Source organism: Populus trichocarpa, chromosome 6, assembly GCF_000002775.5.
Source record: "Populus trichocarpa isolate Nisqually-1 chromosome 6, P.trichocarpa_v4.1, whole genome shotgun sequence".
NCBI lineage: Eukaryota > Viridiplantae > Streptophyta > Magnoliopsida > Malpighiales > Salicaceae > Populus > Populus trichocarpa.
The window spans coordinates 797,423-818,157 of NC_037290.2; the positions used below are offsets into that span (position 1 = coordinate 797,423).

Genomic DNA, 20,735 nt, shown 5'->3' on the forward strand with positions numbered 1-20,735 from the left:
TAAGCAAACAACACATATCTTTTGGCATAAGAAAGATGGACATAAAGTACAAAGGAAGACAGTTCAACACACTTTTGATAAGGCAAATATGACCCACCATTCTTAACCTTCTCCCTTTTCACGAATTGAGTTTCTCTCAAAACTTATCAATGACAGGTTTCCAGGTTGAAATCCTTCTAGGATTAGACCCCAAAAGCATCCCCAGGTAGTTACATGGAAGTGTATCATGCCTACAGTAAATTGATTTTGCGAACTCATTCAAGCAAGAGTCATCAACATTGATTCCCAGAGGAGAGCTCTTAAAAAAATTAATGTGCAAGCCCGAGCATAGAGCAAACCACCTTAAGACTCTTTTAGCTGACCGGAGGGCATGCAAACTAGCTAGCATAAAGAAAAGAGTGTCATCTGTGTCATCTGCGTACTGAAAATGATACAGGAAGTTATTAGAGCCAAAATCAATACAGGAAAAATGTTTGAAACAACCGCACGTTGAAAGAGAATAAATAGACCTTTAGCAGCTATTTTAAAAAGAAAAGACAATAGGGGATCACCTTGCCTAATACCGCCCCCCACTTTGAACTCTTGTTTGCCTTTTATAGGCTTATTCTGCCTTTGTAACTCTTGAGAATTACAAGTGACGGACCTTTTTACCTGGAAGAGTGAGGCTGAGTTTGGTGTTGTTGTCGACGATTTATATTAGATATGAAGTTGGATGAAATATTTGCTTCTGAGTTGAACACCAAAGTTTCGCGATGCACTCGAAAGTTCAAAAAGTACATGTCTTTTTTATCTCCTCTGTTTTGTTTATTATATCCTGAGATAGTGACCAAAAAATACCATCTAAAAGTATTTACCGATAGAAAACTTCGCAAATTAAATTGATCATTACAGTAAATGCCAGCAATTAGAAACTAAACTGTTTTAGAGAAACCATAAAAAGAAACTTGCTTGAACAAAAAGAATAAAAAACAAACCTTTTTCTTCCTGCTATTCTTTTTCTCTTGTGCCTCCACTTCCTATCAATCTTGCCACCTCCACCACTACTTTTTAGTGCTAACAAGGCTTCCTACAAAAATCTCAGTTGTAACCATCTCTGGAGCCCCATGAATCTTGACAAGCTCGGATTTTCTCATCCTCGAATCACACAAAACAAAAAACGTTTTGTCCAATTCCAAAAGAACTTTGTCCTCGCTCTTTGAATAAGCTAAAGTTCTAACATAAAAGTTAAATCGATCCACTTGCAGCTCTGAAACAACAGTACACAACTTACTCCAAGAGTCCTTCATAGCCCATATTTGCACACGAAAACACATCTTAGCACAAAGCAAACACAAGCACCCTCCTAGAACCCCCAAATCAAAATAATCATGCTCATTGGCCAAATAATCTGCAGGTTTCGCTATAATCCTAAAACCTTCAACTCCAAAACCAAACGCAACAATCATAGTAGGCGAAAGGTCTCGTCTTATTATTTCAGTACTTGCTGTCCAATGAACAGCACTGTTAGCAAACACACCATATATATATACTCCCCTTTATTAGCACGGTGATACTCAGGTTGGAAAATAGCGTAATAATTAGGGTATCCCTTAATTCTTTTCCAAGAATTAGACTTCATCAAGCTATAAACTTTAACCTCAGAAAAGAAACACCTGTCAATAGTATTACCATAATAGTCAACAATCTTCACAACTTTATAGTCTTCATTAATGGGATCGTACCCAAATCCATAAAGAGTACGTTCCCAACAAAATTTGTCATATTCCTTACCGCTAGGTATGCGCAACTCAAACAGTGTAGAGGGTAGTATTTTGTATTCTCTTGTACACGGGTTATACAAGGCAATAGTCTTCTTGAACATAACAAAGCAAGCAGTCCATTACAAGAGCTTAGCTAGCTATTACTTCAATATTCTAGTTTTTGTTACTTACAAATAGTTCCATGGAATTAGTGGGATTTGGCTTGTCCAAGTCTACAGTGTATAACTTGGTGGAACTTCTATCCCCAAGGATGAGCCCTAGATTGGTACGCGCTTGTGTCAACTTTTGCAGATGCATGTTGATGAAATATGGACTTTCGGTTTCCTTGCACCATGATTTTGATACGCACCTGAAACGTTTTAGAGTTTTGACCGGTAGCCTGCTTAGAATATCTGTTATTATCTCTGCTGGTATGAGCATCCTCTTTAATGGTAGTGTCTTTATTTTTTGTTTAGGTTCTTGTATATCAGAGGAGAATATGTAGGGTTTCTTCACATCTGAATAAATCAAGAATTTATAGAACTAATAGGGCCTAAAATTTGTTGATTGATGGGACACCTATATTTTGAATAAAACCACACGATCTCGTATATTCATATATATAGATATTTTTTAAAGTATTTTTTAATTAAAAATATATTAAAATAATATTTTATTAATTTTTAAAAATTATTTTAACATCATCATATCAAAATAATCTAAAAATATAAAAAAATTATTAATTGTAAACAAAAAAAAAATTAAATTTTTTAAAACACAAAACATTCCATTAAAATTTAATTTATTTTTATACTTTGAATCATTTTTAATTTAATTTTTTAAAAAATATTATTTTAATACATTTTTAAATAATTACACTTTAAACTTCAATTAATATTACATTCTTAAACACAAACTTAATCAGCTTGCTTAAACAATAGTTATGCGATTTAGCCCGTGACCTGACCTGCATTGGGGTTGAAGGAAAAAAAGAGAGTACTGAGAAATAAAGGAATACTGGGAAAGGACGATGCAACACTGAATAGATAGTAAATTCTCCAACATCAATCCTCAGTTGAAGTTTAATCGTAGATTATGTTTTACAACTCAGAGATTTCATCCATACAATACAATAAAGCCATCCAACTTCACAAAGTTGAGCAAGCTTACAAAAACATATGACCGACCATACTGACTAGATAGAAAAGTCTTCAACATCTTGAGGCTTGATCAAGAAATTACATTACTTTCAGGCAATCAACTCACGAGATCTGATATTTACAGTAAATCTCTGTCTTCACAATCCTTTCTAGCATGGTAGCTTTATCATACATTTATGAAGCCTGATTTTTATTTTTATTTTAAAAAAAATTGGCACTAATAGGTTTAACACTAAGAGCAAGCATTGGCTAAATGTACATAGACATGGCTCATAACTCTCAACCAAATTGCGTTTTTGCAACCCAAGCACGTTCAACCAAATATATCAGCCCATCTTTCCCTGCAAAACAAATAACCAGGTTGATCTTCCAGTGATCACATTGCTTTATCAGAACTAAATTCAATTCATCAGCATGCTATCATCTTTCCATATCAACCAGGAAAAAAAATAATAACTATCTAAAATCAAAGAGCTTGCGTTCATGCGTAGTACTAGCAAAATGAAGAAAGCATCAAATATCTTTCTGTAAAAGTAGTCATCATTAAAGACTTCTCAGATTCTAACAGCTTACTTTTGTCTTCCTTAATTTCTCTTCTCCCACACCAAAACTTGAAGCTAAATCATGATGGCATTTCTATCACTACCCTTCAAAGCATATAGCAGGACAGGCTCAGTTTTCCCGCCCCCCTCGGAAACTAATGGAAAGTAGAATATTTGTAATCTATCTTGTACAATAATAATGAATCTTTAAAAGTTAATTTCCAAACTCAGAGAACATTTATACACCAGCAAAATTCCAGCACTGTAATCAGCTCAACTGTATTCACTCTATGAAGACAGGAAAGCATAAGCTTCTCCAAGTCCATAGACCATACCTAAACTTCTGGTTCAGATGGAGGTATTGATGAACTAGTCATGCCACATCACTCACCAGCCAAACCACTCAAATACTAGGTTGCTAACTACAACTGTTAAGTGCTCCATCTTCTAGCATTGCAGAAAGACTTAACAAAGTTAAACAATCTAAAATATCAAAATATTCAAAGCCAAACACATGAAAATCTGGAAGGAAAAACCAAAATCTTGGAACTGACATATGGAACAGCAGATCTCCTGAATTGCTAACTATATGACAACAAGGACTAGATGTTTTTAGTCTTGTCCCTTGTTCATCAAAAACCAACTAGGTTCCAGATATGGTCATTAATTTTGCAAGGAGAGATTTTATTAATTTTGAAAAAACAAACTAGTTGGAGCAATTTGGTGCCTGCAGGAATTCATCAAAATCCCCGAGGAACGGAGTTATTCCTCCCATATCCATATGAAGCCATTCTGGAAAAACCAGAATTTAGCAACAGGCTCCAGAGGCCCTGGTGGTCATTTAGTTTCCATCATTGAGGAAAACAACTTCTAGGACCTTGTAGAGCTAAGAGGATTAGGTAAATATCATATAGAGTCATGACCATGAACGCCTAAAGGTACTACCAGTTACATAACATCCTATTTGATTGAAGTCTACACACCCTATGCTACTTGCAGAAAATAATACATGGACAGTATATAGCCTCAATTAGACAATACCTGACCAAGTACCTTTTCATTAAGAAAGACGCATGTGAGTGCATGACATATATAATGAGCATAGTTTTTATCCATTCTTTGCTTCATCTGCAAAATTTCTCATATGCTCAATTAAATCTCCATCCGCCAGTATCAGCCCTGAGAGAAATAAAGGCAGCAAAGGACAGAGAAGGTAAAATAAAACTTGTGTTGAAAAAATAATAATTGGAAAGTCCCCTAAAATGCACAAACAAGCAGCCTCTTATTTCATTAATTCGTAACATATACTATCCCATCCCAATTTGCAAATAATCTGCAAGTAAAACTAAGCAACTGACAAACATTTTAGAATCTAGCGAGCTTCATGTCAACTGATATAGTTTAATGCAGCAAATTACCTCTTTTCCATGTTTTCTCTGCTGTTTCTTCTGGTGAATTATAAGACCAATTTGAACCCCTCGGACAAGAAATCATCCCTAATAACAAAAACCAAGCCAAAATAACAAGTTACATCAAGTGAACTAAAGATAGACATGAAAAATGGAAGCATAAAATTCAGCACTGCATACCTCTTATTCCTATCCTTTGAGTCCTCATCTTCATCCTGTGTCCTTCCATCAAGATGCCTATTCGGACTGACAGAAATAAGGCTTTCAACAAAAGTATCAGCTTCAAAGGAATATGGTATACCAGGAATCCTATTCTTTACTTGTTTCCTCTTCAGATCATACCAGCAAAGGTCCAAATTGTCGTGTTCGATGAGAACTTCATCACCACTCTTTGAATAAGCTAAAGGCTTAAGAGATCTAAGAAACCCAATGACCTCATACTGTGCAACTGAAAACAGTTTAGTCCAGGACTCCTTTACCCCGTACTCTTTCATCATCCACACATCAACACGTTCGCCTAGAAAATTTGCAAGAAAACACAGGCATCCTCTCAAAACCCCCAAATCAATATAAAAATTCTTATCCTTATACTCAGGTTGCAGCACCTCCCTATAATCCTCGACTCCTAAATCCAATGCAACAACTATATTTGCCACATTCGATTCAGGATTCTCACCCACAACCCAATGTAAAGCACCATTAGCGAAAACCCCATTTGCACCAGGATAGTGAACACAATAAGGCATATCACCAATCCTCCTCCACGATTGTTTCCTCAAACTATATACCTTAACCTCAGACTCAAAACTCCTCTTCCCCCCACCTCCAAATTGCGCAATCCTAACAAGCTTATAATCATCCCTAACACTATCATACCCAAATCCAAACACATAAACACTACAAGACTTGGTCCCAAAATACCTTTTCAGCTCAATAGGCAAAAAGGGCACCACACGATGCTTTCTAGTTGATGGGTTCCACACAGCAATATCATCAACAACATTAGAAATGCAAAGCAACCCATTAACAGAACCTAAAACTTTAATCCCATGATTATAACACATCAAAGGATGATTCAACTCTTTCAGAGTAACACAGTCATTTAAGACTAAATTTTGCTCAAAATCCATGTAGTGAACATGTGAAGTAGTTCTAAGGATGATGTAAAGATTGGAACTTGTGTCCATAGAGTGCTTCAAATGTAATTTAACGAAGTTTGGACCATCAATTAAAGCACACCATGGTTTAGATACAGACCTGCAACAAAGAAGTTCCTTTGCTGGTAATCTGCAGAGGATTTCTGCTATCATCTCAAGAGGAAGACCAGACATGGTTTTGATGAGAACTCGAAGGTCACTGTTAGCTTAGGTCTTCGCGTTCTGTGGAATTTTGTCATAGAAAGTGTGAAGGAGAGATAACGTTGTTGGAAGTTAAATATCTGTCTTTGTTAATACAATAAATTACCTAAACATCAAGGGTAGTTATGTCTCAAGAAAAAAATCAAGGGTAGTTATTTCTGAAAAGAAAACATAAGGGTAGTTATTGTTAACTGTAATTTGGACAGTAAAGGGCAGCTTCGTCACATTGGTTCGCTTTTAAATCTTTTGGTATCTAATGTTTCAATACTATTACATTTTAGTCCTTTTCCTTGCATAAATTAGTACAACGATTCTATTTCAACTTTATTGGTCATGGGAAGGAATCAATAACGCTATGTCAACAAGAATAAATGGTAGAGAAGATGAAGATATTACCAGAGCTATGAAATCAGCCCGATTGGTCAATTTAATAACATATTAATTTAGAGTTTAACTCGAGCTTAATTTTATATTAAATTATTTTTTTAAATCAAAATAATATTATTTTCAAGTTTTTTTTTTTTTTTTAAAAAAAACAATAGCTTGGATTGCTCGACCCCCTGTCAACTCTACTTCCTTGGTGCCAAATTTAGGTCTTGATCTTCATGTCTCCTCTTACATCTAGAACAAGAAGAAACAACAGAGACAAAAACCATGGAGTTATATATTGGTGAGACCAAATGTTTCTCATTGAAGGCAATCAATTTCCTTTGTGCCAGGGGAGCTCCCATGTCTGAGACAAAAACTTATTCCTGCTAGGTTAACTTAACTAAAGATAAGATGATCGAGGTGTTTTTTTTTTCTTTAAATAGCATTGGCAATTTTATTTTTGTTTTAACAAACGAGTGCATTTTAAAAACTATTTGAGAAGATAGCATAGATTCATGAATTACGTTCAAATTTAAGTTTTGTTGTTGAGAATAATACATTCTATAGATTTCACGACCCACAGCCTATATCTTTATGTTATTTTTAAAATATATTATTTTTCCACATATATTTTTGATACCTTCTAGTTTGTCAAAAACAAATTTTGGGCAGTGGTATTTAAAAAAGAAAAAAACTACAAGTTGATCGATCCACTGATTACGAGATGCTCGGAAGGTCACTTTATGAGTGCCTAGAAGGAAGCAACCCACTCAGAATATGCCCATTATTTTACTTGAGGAGCATCTTTTTTTACACTCTGATTACAGCAGCTTGTAAGCATTGCAGCAAGGCAAGGAATTCGCTTTTTCACTTTTGGCACAAGGGAGGAGATGGGGCATGCCCGAAATTGTAAAAAAGGCTGAAGTCGGTCTGATGAATCGACAAAGCTCATGAAGAAAGAAACCATGTAAAAATGGTAAAAAGGACACAAAAAACTATTACTAGGAATGGATTGCACTTGAAGAAATTACAAGCATTGGCCTGGACGGCAAAAAAATAGCTTGTATTGCCGCATAAGCTTCACTTTAATTTCCTCCATTCACCCCATCTGTAAAGAGACTGGAGAGCCTAGCAAAATGGCCAGACCACAAACCCATAAATGAATGGGACAAAACTGAATCAAGGGAGACTCTTTCAATTGACCAAAAACATATATTGCAGCTATTTCATGAAAGGTCTTGAACTGGCGAGCTTGAGAATTGACCTGGTTCAAGCTTGAATAGTCCTTGCAATGATGCTAGAAGAATTGTACACTGAAATTGCTAAAAGGAATGCTATAAAAATTGCTAAAATGAATGGGACAAAAAGGAATGCTAACAGGACAAAATCAGATGTTTCCCAGAAACTTTCATGGCCAAATCTATATCCATTTCCACATCACAGCAACATAACTGTTGCTTTAATACCACCAGGCCAGTGGATTCAATCTTCGGGTAATTAGGGAGTCCCTGTGTGCTATTTTGTTCAAATTGACAAATCCAATGGTTCCACTGGATTTCCCCCATGACACGGCAAAGTGCATATGCAATGTCATTAGAACATGAGAACAATAAATTTCCACAGCAAGTACCCTGCGAGATGTTCCAATGACATCTACCACATGCTTGGTCAACTTGATAGAAACAAGCTACCAGGTCTTCTCATGAACATTAAAAGCAGATAAATTTGCAAAGCAGATAAATTTGCAATTAAGAAAGAAAAAACCCATAAATTTGTAGGCTTGTGGGTTAATGACTTCATTTTATTCATTTCAGAAGAGTTTCCTACAACTTTGAAAAGTAAACAGACTAGCTTCTCTGTCTGGGAAAACTATACATGATTTCCAAAGTTTTCTTGCACTGTTGAGCCATTAAGTATCTGATTATTCTGATCACAACATTGCCTAAAAACAAATCTAACATTGTATAGTACTTTCTGCAGAAGGCACGGTATGTTCAGCATGAAGGATTCTTCTCTCCATTCTCTGTCTTCAAACTAGTATGTATCATAACTCCAGTATCAGCCCTGAGGATAAAGAATAAAAGGAGCAAGAACATCTGAGAAAATGGAAGCAGCTATTAGTCCTCTGAAACCTGAAAACTTAAATCAATTTGCCTTGATATTTACAAAGTTTAAACCAGACAACAGAATCAAAGCATTAGTTAAAGTGTGCCGTACAAAAAGCTTACCTTCTTCCATTTTGGCCATTGTCCTGTATCCTTTTTCTCTATTGGTCTTACAACTTCAGTTTGAACCCCACAGACAGGAAATCATCCCTGAGAGAAACAACTGACATGAGGTACTAAATCAAAATACGCAAATGACCACAAGGTATATAAATAATCAATCTTTCACCAATCATAAGCTGTTAGATTGACTTGTACGTTGACTTGTCATCCCAATTGAAAAAGAAGACTTCTCATTGACTTGTCCCCCGAATTGAAAATGTAGACCGACTTCTCATTGACTTGAGACCCAAATTCAAAATTCAGGTCCCGACAACAAATAGCATAAGTTGGTAACATGCTATAGCTTAAAAAGAGATAAAAAAACTCCACCTATCAACATTACTTGGAGTTCCATTTCATTATATCCGTAAAATTAAATGGCTTCAAGAGAATCAATCACAACAAATTCACTCTATTTTACCTCTTATTCCTATTTGTCTTCCTCTTCTCCTCCTCCTCCTCATCTAGCTCTTGTTGCTTCTTCCAGCCAATTCGATCACCATCATTAATCCTAATAAGGCTTTCCACATACATCTCAGAACCAAACGAGCTCGGTCCACCACGAACCCTTACAACCTTGGCATGCTTGTTTTTCCAATCATACCACAATAGCTTCTCACCATTCACTTCCAATAACACCATATCACCACCTTTCGAATAAACCAAAGGTCTCAAAAACATAAAAGCACTAATCCACTTAATCGCATGAACCGAAAACATCTTACACCAAGATTCCTTCACACCATATTCTTTCATAACCCACACATCAACACAAACATGCTCATAATTACACATTACACACAAATTCCCCTCTAGAACCCCAACATCAACATGAAAGTTCATACCCTTGTTCTCATAATCCGGCTGCGGCAATTCGAAAAACTTATCATCCCTAATATCAAAACCAAGAACACAATCTCTAATACCAAGTTCACGCCTTTGCGGGACAATCCAATGCAAAGCGTGACCTGCAAAAACACCATACCCTCTCCTATTCAAAATATGAAAAAAGGGCTTGCTTAATAACCTCAGCCGAATCGGCAAACCCTCAATCTTCTTCCACTTATCATTCTTTAAACTATAAACCTTAACTTCATACTCGCAACCCAAACCACCACCATCGCCGCCGCCATCTTCTCTAACGAACTGTGCCATTCTCACCACTTTGTAATCATCACCATAAGAATCATAACCAAACCCATAATAAACATACCCAGTTGTCATATCCCGCCGTGGAATCTCAGTTTCCGCAACATAACATTTCTTACACTCCCTTGTAGACAAATTATACACAGCAATATTTGTCTCAGAACGTCTCAAAAACACCAACCCATTAACCGAACCGATAACCTCCGTTCCACCACCGGAATAAAGGGGATGATGTTTAACCTCCACCGCATCAGATAAAGCATCAAAATCAACAGCGAAAAGATCCCACTCTTTGAGGATGATACTGTGATTAGATTTGGTAGTGATAGAATGGTTTAGATGGAGATTGATGAAATCCGGGCCGTCGATTAAGGAACAAATTGGCTTTGATAGAGATCGGAAACGGATGAGGGATTTCACCGGAAGTTGAAGCAAAATGTCGTGAATGACCTCGTGTGGGATTCTCGACATTTTTTAATGAAGAGGTTAGGTTGGTTAGTTGGTTATGTTGGGTTGCCTGCCGCTATATCTAAGTGCAAGAGTGAGTGGACAGGTGGGAGAAGGCAATCAAGTACAACTCGACACCATTTTGAGAGGTGGCCTTTTTGGGCATGGGAGTAAAAAAACGTGGACCCTACAAAATCATCTGTATCCATATTGATGCTCGAGCGATGGATTAATTGAATTAATTTATAAATTAGAAAATCAACTTGGAATTATTTTAAAATGATAAGTTTTAATTTTAAAATTTTGAAATGATACATTATAGATAAAATAAAAAATAACTTAATAAAACTTCACTTAAATTTAATTGGATTAACTGAATTAACTAGTCAAATCATTTGAATTTTATGAAATTAATTTTTTTAAAAAAAACTTAATCCAAACTAGATTATAAATGAGTAAAATTATCCAGTCAACTCTAATTTATTAACTATAGTTGTATTATAGATCTAATATCTCAAAAGTTACTTTATTATAATATTATTTTTGTTTTAATTATTTTCTAGTAAAAAGAAAATTGATATGAAAGCTTAATTTAATTGGTGAAATTTCTTAAATTTTTTATGAAGAATTAAGAACATGAGATTTTGCCTTAGTATATAAAAAGCTCTTAATATAAAATAAATTTTATATTTAAATAGTTACTAAAATGTCAATATCAATAAAAAAAAAACAGATACTATTCATGTCATTCAATTTATAATGGATGAGTTCTTATCATTATTTTATCAAATTGAATAATGTAACTGATATTGATATTTTAGACCTATCTTATGATAATTTTTGCCATTATTTTTTACAACCGATTATTGCAAATAACTTGAGATTACATACTGTTTCAAATCATTGATCGGTCGGTGAGCAAATCGACAGCTAGCCCACTTCAACAGCTAGCCCACTGTCATGTGGTGTACTTTGGAGGTTCGTCTTTGAACTTGCTTTGAGCTCTTTTCTGTGGGTGTGTGTAGTTTTGATAGTATTAAGAGTATTTTCACATCAGTTTTTGGACAATGAAAAACACGAAAATGTTTTTTTCAAGAAAAAAAAAAAAAAAGGAAAAAGCACAAATAATTAAGAGTTCAGCCACTTGTAGCTCAAACATTTCCAAATTTCTTTTTTAATTATTATTATTCATCTAAAATTTCTAGACTAATTTTTACATAATAAAGAAAATAAATTCTTCTTGATCAAGTTTTAGATAAAATTCTGTTTTTCTTATTCGTTCAGTTACAGCTGCAATTCACAATGCTGGACTTTTAATAGCAGCAATAGTTTATGTGATACCTATTTACATGAGAAGTCTAACAACCATGATACTCCTGAAACCTAAAGATAGACTTCTCATGAGTCTAACAAACTGATATACAATTCTATCCCGCTTACATAACAACCAAGAATATACAAAGGGATTAGAAGTCTTAGTGCTGGCAACTGATAGTCCATCAGCTGGGAAAGAATCCTAGACTAGAATGTCAGTAGTTTTAAACTGAGCATATATCAGAACAACAAAATAAAGCTAAACCCTAGAATTGAAGGATTAGATTAACTGAGCTGATGAAGAGGAATTGCATAGAGCCAAAAAGGCATAATATAATCAATGGTACATGACAAAGTCCCATTCGAATTGAAGCATTAAAAATAATATTACTAATCCAAAAAAAGAAAAAGAAAAAAAAATAATAGTACTCTATACCTCATTCCCAGAGACGACAGGCCCGGGAAAATATTCATCTAATTGCTTACTTAGTGCAGGTGGACGACATTGCTTACTTAAACCGAGATGTGCCATGAGAATACACACATGAGTGAGTAGCTCCCCACCTCGGCCAAGTGCATCAGCATGCTCCTTCCATCTAGAATGACTTGCAGCATACATCAGCATTTCCACCCACACTTCACTTATCATTTCCCATTTCTTTTCATTTGGCCAACCATCCTGTAACTCCGATGACTGCAATGACATAGCAAGCCTGCAACCATCTAGTAGGGCTGACTTTTCTTCCTCTTGTTCTCTAATTTGTTTTACCATGGTAGACGGACTTTGGGCTGACTTTTCTTCCTCTTGTTCTCTAATTTCTTTTAACATGGTAGACGGACTTTGGGCTGACTTTTCTTCCTCTTGTTCTCTAATTTCTTTTAACATGGTAGACGGACTTTGAAGCAATTCATAAAAAAATGCTTTCACTTGAGCTTTGGGAAACGATAATGCATCCAATTTATCCATGGGAATGTGGTTCTCCGCTTCTTTATGAGCATTCCTGATGAATAGGAGACGATGCAAATGAATTCTTGTATCAGTATACCTTGTTCCGCTGAGCTCTATCGCTAACATATTTGGACACTGAACCAGGAGATACAACATGTAGTTAGATAATGATCTACTCATTGCGCAATTTTGATAATTCACAAAACCGTTCTTCCTGGAATCGTCAATGTAACAAACATGAGTAGCAATGTGCCAAGTGAGGAGGCTATGACTGAATTCTGCATCATCCACACTCCATCCCAATTCATGGAAACAACCCTTGCTTTGAAGCGAATTGCAACCTCTCTCTTCCAATAGCTTAAGGAGGACAGGGAAATCACTGGTATCGGGATAGTTCTTTGAACGTTCGTACCTTAAACGTTCGTACCTTGAACGTTTATGCATAACTTGTTTGAAGATCAATTCTTTTAAATCCTTGTCCGCATCCACCCTGCTATGAATGTTCCAATTCCCTGGAAAGTACTTCTTACGAAGCTTGTTCACTGGTTTCTTTGATAGAGCACTTATTAGGTTGTGTTGTCCCATTAATCTTGACCATCTTTTGCGCTTCCTGGAAAAAGATAGTAACAGAGAAAAACAACGGGTTGTATAGAGATTAGGAAATGTTTTTTCCAGCCTAATAAGCCAAATCATAGTCCAGTCGGAAAAGAGATGCCCAATGATAGAGTAACTTTCAAGGCAGACAACTCCACTCAGCAACACGTAAGATATAATTCTATCGTTTTTCGAATAGACACTCTTGCTCTTTATCATTATTGAGAAGGAAACTAAAGCAAAAATAGAGGATAAGAAAGTGACTGAGCGGATAATGAAGCGAGGCCAGGAAACCGTTGCCACCTTCGAATAAAGGCGATCATACTTGAGTCCCAGCTCAATTTCTGTCAACTGGAAGGCTTCCTCGGCGTTCTTTTCAGAAACCAAATCATAGGTGATTCTTTGATCCAAATTGACGAGATCAAGATTTTGGAACAGCATCTTAGACGTTTTGAACAAAAGATGAGCTTCATGAAGATAGCTGACCTCACTTGAACTATCGGTTAAGGAAATTAAATCTTCAGACGGGATGCAAGGTCGTTTTGCAAAAGGTTGCTGTGACAAGTTATTGGATTCCTTGTTTCTTTTGAAAACCCAAATCCTTTCACCATACTTGATCATTCCTGAAATAAAGATGGGAATGGCTACCAACATGAAGGCATTTTCTCTCAACCTGAACAAGACATAACCAACAACTCCAACTCGGGTTACTAGCTGAAGAAGGTGATTTATCAATAATTTGTCGAGTTCATGCATTGAATAAGCAGAGATAGTTCCAGGGCCACCAATGTGAACTAGAAGGAGTGGTGCCCAAAACACTGGAATCAAGTTCGGATTTGTGGTGTTGGCTACGCTGCGAGCAAGGATGCCCAATGAAAAGATTGCCACCGAATCTGAGGACAAGTATGCTAACCAAAGAAAATCCCCGAGCCCAACAGTATACTTCCGTTGTTCTCCTAAAATGGTGAGGATGATTTGAAGAAGGAGACCAAGTAACATTAATGAGCGAATCTGCCATTCATTCCATAGTTCTTCAATATCTTGGGACAAATATACTAAACCCATCTTTGACGACACGTCCCTAGCAAACACATTTTTTTAAAAAATAAATCCACCTAAATCAGCATAGTTCCAAACAATTTGAGCAAAATGAACTTGAGAATATTAAAAACAGCATACAAAATGATCTTTTCTTCATTGCTGTTCAATGGTCATTGGGGTGGTTTTGGAGAGAGTCGACGCGAACCCTAGCCATATGAATTTAAAACGTCTCTGCCTCGCAATCAAAATTGTTGGTCATCCAGCCAAGCTGCGATGCATAGCTTGTACCAAATTACTATTGAAAACTAGTTAAATGCCTCTACGTAGTGGGTATCTACTTTAAATCATCCAATTTGTAAATAAGCAAACTAATTTCAATCGGACCATCTTTATTCTCATTGTGTTTATATATAAGTAATATCTATTTCATCCGTTTAATACCTAAGACTATTAAGTTAATCATTTTTTAAGATTTTTATAATAAATATATGGACTTTGTATTTTTTTTAATTATTAATTATTGAATTAATTCATAGTAAGTTAAAAATAAATATTAAATATATACTTAAATAATACACGTGTGAAGCATGTGACAAAGAAATTAAGTCATTATAACAACATGTGTTCAATACATATTCATCCATTGACTTGATGGTTTTCTGAACCTATCAATAAAACTTCATTATTATCATAACAAAAATTTAATAATATTCAATTTAAATGTTTGATTGCTCTCCTATTTTAAAAGAAATAATACAAATTATATATTATGATTTAATAATTTTATGAAGAAATGACCAACTTGAAAAATAAAACTGGTGTAAATGACACATTATTCAACTAATATACTTTTACTTATCATAAATAGTTTTAAAAAAACTTGAAAAGACTGATCTCGTATTAGAGATTTTTTTTTCTTTTTTTAATACATGTACAGAAAAAATAAATTCAATATACATGTTAAATAAAATATTATATGATGATTTTTCATTAGATTTAAGTAAAATTAATAAACACAAAACTAAAACTTGATTCAAACCTTTTTATTTAATATTTTTTTTATTACTATCAGAAAAGTGATAAATACAAACAAAGACATTGATGAAATTTTTTCGTCTATAAAACTGATAAATTTGGTAATGTATATTCTATCTATCTAAGTTTTATTATAATATTTTTTATGTATATTTTTTTATGAGTTAATAGTTATTTTTGCAAGCACTTTTGTTTCATTAATTTTGTTGCATTAATTTTTTTTTTTTTGGTTCATGTTCTTCGATAGTTGTCGTTATATTAATTTTGTATATACATTTTTAACCTTTTAGTTTTTCTCTATTTTAAGAATTAAAATATAATGAATAAATATCATATCATGAATATATATCATATCATTAGCATCGATCGTCGCTTTCATTATTGAAACTTACAACTAATATAACCACTAATTATCATAAAAACGAGATAATTTTACTAGGTTAACCATCTAGTATGTACATGAAAAACAATCAAAGCAAAGAGACCATACAACACAGAATAAAATAAAATAAAATAAAATAAACTTAGCCTGGATTGAATCTATTATTCACTAATTCAAAATCACCAACTTTTCCTCAGCAACACTTTCTGATTAAGTAGCTGACTTGATTAATTATGATTTACAGGCGAGCCAAGTTAATGCTCATGCAACATCAAAACTACTAGTAGGGGATTTACAGGCGAGCCAAGTTAATGCTCATAAAAGAAAATCATTTTTAACCCAACCTTTCTACAGAAAAACTTAATGGAATAGCATCACCTTTATAAAATAATATTAATATAAAAATTAATGCATAAACAAAAGCATATATACATACATTCACTCAGAACTTGCAGCCCCAAAGTTTGTTGAAGTAAATCTCTGCCGACCACGCTGCTGTGTAACCAGCTGAAGCTGCGGTCCCAATCCTAGTACTGCGACAAATTTGTGTTTTATTTATTGAGATAGTGATCTTTTTTTTATTTTTTATTTTTTGATAATAGAGATAGTGATTTATTTATGGAGACTGTGCAGCACTATGAACTTGAAAATGAAATTCCTCTCACAAAGCAAAAATGTTAAACGTTTTTTATACTGCACAAAAGGAATAGAATAAATAATTTCCTCTCGTCACAAGCTATACACAACTTTATAAAAGTTATAACGTACACATTAAAGGTGAATATATAGAATAAATTAATTTCTCTATTCACAAGCTAAACCTTGAGGACTTTGTTGCCTGGCTTTACTTAGTTTCCATCTCAAATTGAATTATATATCCTTGTTCATAGGATAATATTTATCGGTCAAAATTAAATTATTAATTTGATTCTCAACTAGTCTTTAACAATATCTACATGTTTTTTATTAATATCTTTTTTTAATTTTTTTTTTTTGTGAGGGCTCAAAAATAAATAACAATATTAACATTCACACACGTCGTTCTAGATATTCATTCCTTGAAATATTTCTCTTGTAAACATTCACGTCATTTTCAGGTTTTGTAACTTAAGTCTCATCAGCACCCATAAATATTCATTCAGACAAGAGCATCAATTACTTTCCTTACTTGCAAGCTAAAGCAAAATTATACCTCAAAGGAAAGATCGATTAATGAAGAAGACTCTTGTACGTAGTCTATCGGCCCGATTTTTGATTTGTTAAAACTAGGAAGGCCTCATTTGTATTTGAGGGAATAAAAGCTATGGGTTGGGTCAAAAAATCCTTTTCCACCAGTTCATCTTATGGCTAAGCAGATTTGTTCTGTTTTTTGACTCTTATATTCAAATCTTCGAACCAATACTTAGGATTTTTTTTAACAGATACATATATAGAGACAGAGAGAGATTGAGATTTACCTAAAGCTATATGTTTCTTTGGCTGCCTCTCCATATGATTATTATTATTAATATGTGATAGTGTTTTCAGTTTTGATCATAAATTAATATACTTAATCTTCGTTAAATATTATGTTTTCAATTTCCTTTAACATGGTGAACGGACTTCGAAGCAATTCATTGAAAAATGCATCCAAGTTATCTGAGGTAGCGTTGTGCTTCCTTTCTTTATGAGTATGCCAGAAAAGGAGAAGAAACAAATGAATGGTCGTATCAGAATACCTTGTTTTGCTGAGCTCTATCGCTAACATAGTTGGAAGGTCAACCGGGAGATAGAACATGTAATTAGATAATCTTCAGCTGCTCATTACACAATTTCAACGAGGATCTTTTGCAGATTGTTTATGTATAAACGGTAAACCGATTCATTTAATTCAACTAGTAGATTAGTTTTTTTGTTTTTTTAAAAAAACTAAAATCTAGTTTATTTTTAACATTTTTCCTTAAACTTAATTTCTTTATAACTCCCAGTATATCTTTCATCTTGACAAAAACACCATATTTGAGTGACGACTTTGTAAAAATATTTGCAACTTAGTTTTGAGTCTTTACATACTTGATTTCAATTTTCTTTATTTTAATGTAATCTCGTAGGTAATAAAATCATGTGTCAATATATTTACTTCTATCATGGAATATATGATCTTTTGTTAAAGCAATAACTAATGAGTTATCCACATAAATTTTCATAGGCTTTTTTTTGTGGCATTTATAACTCTTTCAATCTAGCCTTATATCTCTCCACTTCTCATATGATATTATTCTTTTCTTTGTAGATCCATTTTTTTTTTAAAGAAGCTGATAGGATTAAATAAGGTATAATTGTGTTATGCAATCACATTACACAGAAAAAAAATTGCTGAGCTAACTAGCTAAATATAGAAACATAATCTTCAGATCAGTTAAGATCTTTCCACTATCTGTTCCCTGCATAGTAACCAAAACATTGCCCCAAAATACCACAAGCTGCAGAGAGTCATAGCCAAGCAACAAAATCAGATATTCTGTGCACTCCTTGTTTAGCGAGGTGATCTGCCATGTGATTACTTTCCCGGTAAGAATGAGTGTAGGTGATTGAATCAAAACATGAAGCTAGCCGCTGAGCTAAAGAGAAGAGTTTATGATGAATCCAAGGCCTATTATGAGGATTATTCATCCAGCTAATGACATTGGCAGAATCAGATTTAATGATAATATGTTTATGATGTAGGAAGCAATTAGAGGCTGATAATTCGATAGCTTTGACTACCGCTCTCAGCTCAGCTATATTGGAGTCTAAGATCCCAACCGACGAAGAAAAAATACCTAAAAGTATTCCATGGTGATTCCGCAAAACACCACCTATTCCGAAGGGGCCAGGTTTTCCGATAGAGGATCCGTCAACATTCCATTTGAATCTATTAGTCATAGGGGGAGACCATATAACAATTTTCTTTGTAGATCCATTTGACACTTATTGGCTTCTTTCTTTTTGGTTTAGAAACCAATTTTCATATGTCATTTTTCTCAATTGATACAATCTTCTCATCCATAACAATTCTCTACCTTTCATCCTTTATAGCTTATTCAAACACTATAGGATCACATGTAGCAAGGTGACAATATATATAGTGTTACATCATCATCAATAGGATTAGTTACCTTGTACAAATAATTAAGGCTCCTTATTTTTCTTGGTAAACTTGATGAGCTGCCATTACTTGAGCTTTCACTAGAAGAAAAAGAAGAAGATAAATGTGAAGTTGAACTTGTTGATGTTTGTAGAGGTGTGACTATTAGTTCTTGATAATCTTTATATCTCTCATCTTCTTTATATATAGAAAATTATATTTTTCATCATTATCTACCTTCCAATTCTATTCTCCTTCTTCGTCAATCTCGACATCCATTTTAACCACGACTGTTTCTTTATTAGGGTTGTACAATTTATATCCTTTGAATTTTTTGTCATAGCCTATAAAGTTTGTTGCTATCTATTTTTTGGCCCAATCTTTTGATAAATTTTTTTTAAAAAAATAGCAAAAACAACGAAAACCCTAAAAAAATACATTCTTAATATATTTGTATCGTTTTTAGCATTTTCAGCGTCGTTTTAAAAGAATTTAAAATTTAAATGTTTTTTAAATACAATTGACTTTTAACACATCATTTTCAAAATGATTAAATTGTCTCGTTGAGTTGATATTGCTTATTTAAAAAAAAAATATACAAATATTTTACCAAGCATTTATAAAAAAGTAATATTCCTGAGTTATCGTTATAGATGTTAATATTGCTTGTTATAAAAAATAAATTAAAATATAGATATTTTACCATGAAACACTAAAATTATCCCTATCTCTACCAAAAACCAGCCGCCGCCCAGAGAAGCCCTCTCCCTCTCAGGCCATCATCGTTTCCCCCATTTCCTCTCATCTTCAACCTTCAGCCCGAGAGCCCCCTCATTTCCCTTTCCTTTTGACAAAAAACCAGAGAGACCTTAGCTTGGTAAACGGACTTCGAAGCAATTCATTGAAAAATGCATCCACTTTAGCTTCCTGAACAGATCATTTGTCAAGCAATGCATCCAAGTTATCTGAGGTAGTATGTTGTGCTTCCTTTCTTTATGAGTATGCCAGAAAAGGAGAAGAAACAAATGAATGGTCGTATCAGTATACCTTGTTTCGCTGAGCTCTATCGCTACATAGTTGGAAGGTCAACCGGGAGATACAACATGTAATTAGATAATCTTCTGCTTCTCATTACACAATTTCGACTAGGATCTTTTCCATTGATTATGAACTGTTCAACTCATTCATTTAATTCAACTAGTAGATTAGTTTTTTTGTTTTTTCAGAAAAACTAAAATCTGGTTTATTTTCAACATTTCCACTTAAACTTGATTTCTTTATAACTCCCTGTGTATCTCCCATCTTGACAAGAACACTATATTTAAGTGATTTTGTGAAAATATTCGTAATTTGATTTTGAGTTTTTACATATTTGACTTCTTTCTTTGTTTTAATGCAATCTCATAGGTAATGAAATCATGTGTCAATATATTTACTTCTATCATGGAATACTAGATCTTTTGTTAAAGCAATAACTAATGAGTTATCCACATAAAATTTCATAGGCTTTTTTTGTGGCGTTTGTAACTCTTTCAGTCTAGCAAATAGAGCAAAAACTTCATCATAGTTAATTCCTTGATTTTGACTATAGCTTTTGCCACTAATCTCACCTTGTATCTCTCCACTTCTCATTTCAATTTTTTTTTAGATTCATTTGACAATTATTGTCTTTTTTTCTTTTTGGTTTAGGAACCAATTTTCATATGTTATTTTTTTCAATTGATATAATCTTCTCATTCTCTACCTTTCATCCTTTATAATTTATTCAAATACTATAGGATCACATGTAGCAATGTAACAATACAGCGTTACATCATTATTAATAGAATTAGTTACCTTGTACAAATAATTAAGGCTTCTTATTTTTCTTGATG

General features: G+C 33.9%; 3 protein-coding genes across 10 annotated transcripts; all 3 read right to left on the bottom strand.

The window, feature by feature from the left end:
- Nucleotides 1-2,782: 2,782 nt before the first annotated feature.
- Nucleotides 2,783-6,291, bottom strand: LOC112323254 (F-box protein CPR1). Of its 6 annotated transcripts, none has more exons than XR_008059429.1 (5): nt 5,031-6,291; nt 4,860-4,937; nt 4,495-4,620; nt 3,777-3,888; nt 2,783-3,240 (listed from the first exon to the last, which is right to left on the bottom strand). XR_008059429.1 is itself a non-coding variant. In XM_024604779.2 (3 exons), exons 1-2 carry the CDS (start codon nt 6,179-6,181, stop codon nt 4,898-4,900), a joined length of 1,191 nt encoding a protein of 396 aa, XP_024460547.2. In that variant the 5' UTR covers nt 6,182-6,291; the 3' UTR covers nt 2,783-3,240; nt 4,860-4,897. The 6 variants fall into 6 exon arrangements, 1 of the variants encoding a protein (XP_024460547.2); XR_008059428.1 differs by having other exon boundaries at nt 4,483-4,620; XR_002982704.2 differs by lacking the exon at nt 3,777-3,888.
- Nucleotides 6,292-8,357: 2,066 nt separating this feature from the next.
- Nucleotides 8,358-10,538, bottom strand: LOC7463678 (F-box protein CPR1). Of its 3 annotated transcripts, none has more exons than XM_002308752.4 (3): nt 9,266-10,538; nt 8,806-8,892; nt 8,358-8,641 (listed from the first exon to the last, which is right to left on the bottom strand). In XM_002308752.4, the coding sequence occupies exons 1-2, from the start codon at nt 10,462-10,464 to the stop codon at nt 8,853-8,855; spliced, it is 1,239 nt and encodes a 412-aa protein (XP_002308788.3). In that variant the 5' UTR covers nt 10,465-10,538; the 3' UTR covers nt 8,358-8,641; nt 8,806-8,852. The 3 variants fall into 3 exon arrangements, with proteins under 3 accessions (XP_002308788.3, XP_024458845.1, XP_024458844.1); XM_024603077.2 differs by having other exon boundaries at nt 8,358-8,709; XM_024603076.2 differs by having other exon boundaries at nt 8,358-8,673; nt 9,266-10,537.
- A 1,514-nt stretch (nt 10,539-12,052) lies between these two features.
- Nucleotides 12,053-16,398, bottom strand: LOC7463679 (uncharacterized). Its single transcript, XM_024603668.2, has 2 exons — nt 16,192-16,398; nt 12,053-14,378 (listed from the first exon to the last, which is right to left on the bottom strand). Coding segments are annotated over exons 1-2 (2,196 nt in total). The 5' UTR covers nt 16,194-16,398; the 3' UTR covers nt 12,053-12,184.
- Between the last annotated feature and the right edge of the window lie 4,337 nt (nt 16,399-20,735).

Coding starts and splice junctions, on each gene's coding strand:
- LOC112323254 (XM_024604779.2), bottom strand. CDS start 6,181: ATGTCTGGTCTTCCTCTTGAGATGATAGCAGAAATCCTCTGCAGATTA. Junction 4,938..5,030: donor TCAAAGGATAGGAATAAGAG/GTATGCAGTGCT, acceptor TTTTGTTATTAG/GGATGATTTCTTGTCCGAGG.
- LOC7463678 (XM_002308752.4), bottom strand. CDS start 10,464: ATGTCGAGAATCCCACACGAGGTCATTCACGACATTTTGCTTCAACTT. Junction 8,893..9,265: donor AAGACAAATAGGAATAAGAG/GTAAAATAGAGT, acceptor TGTTTCTCTCAG/GGATGATTTCCTGTCTGTGG.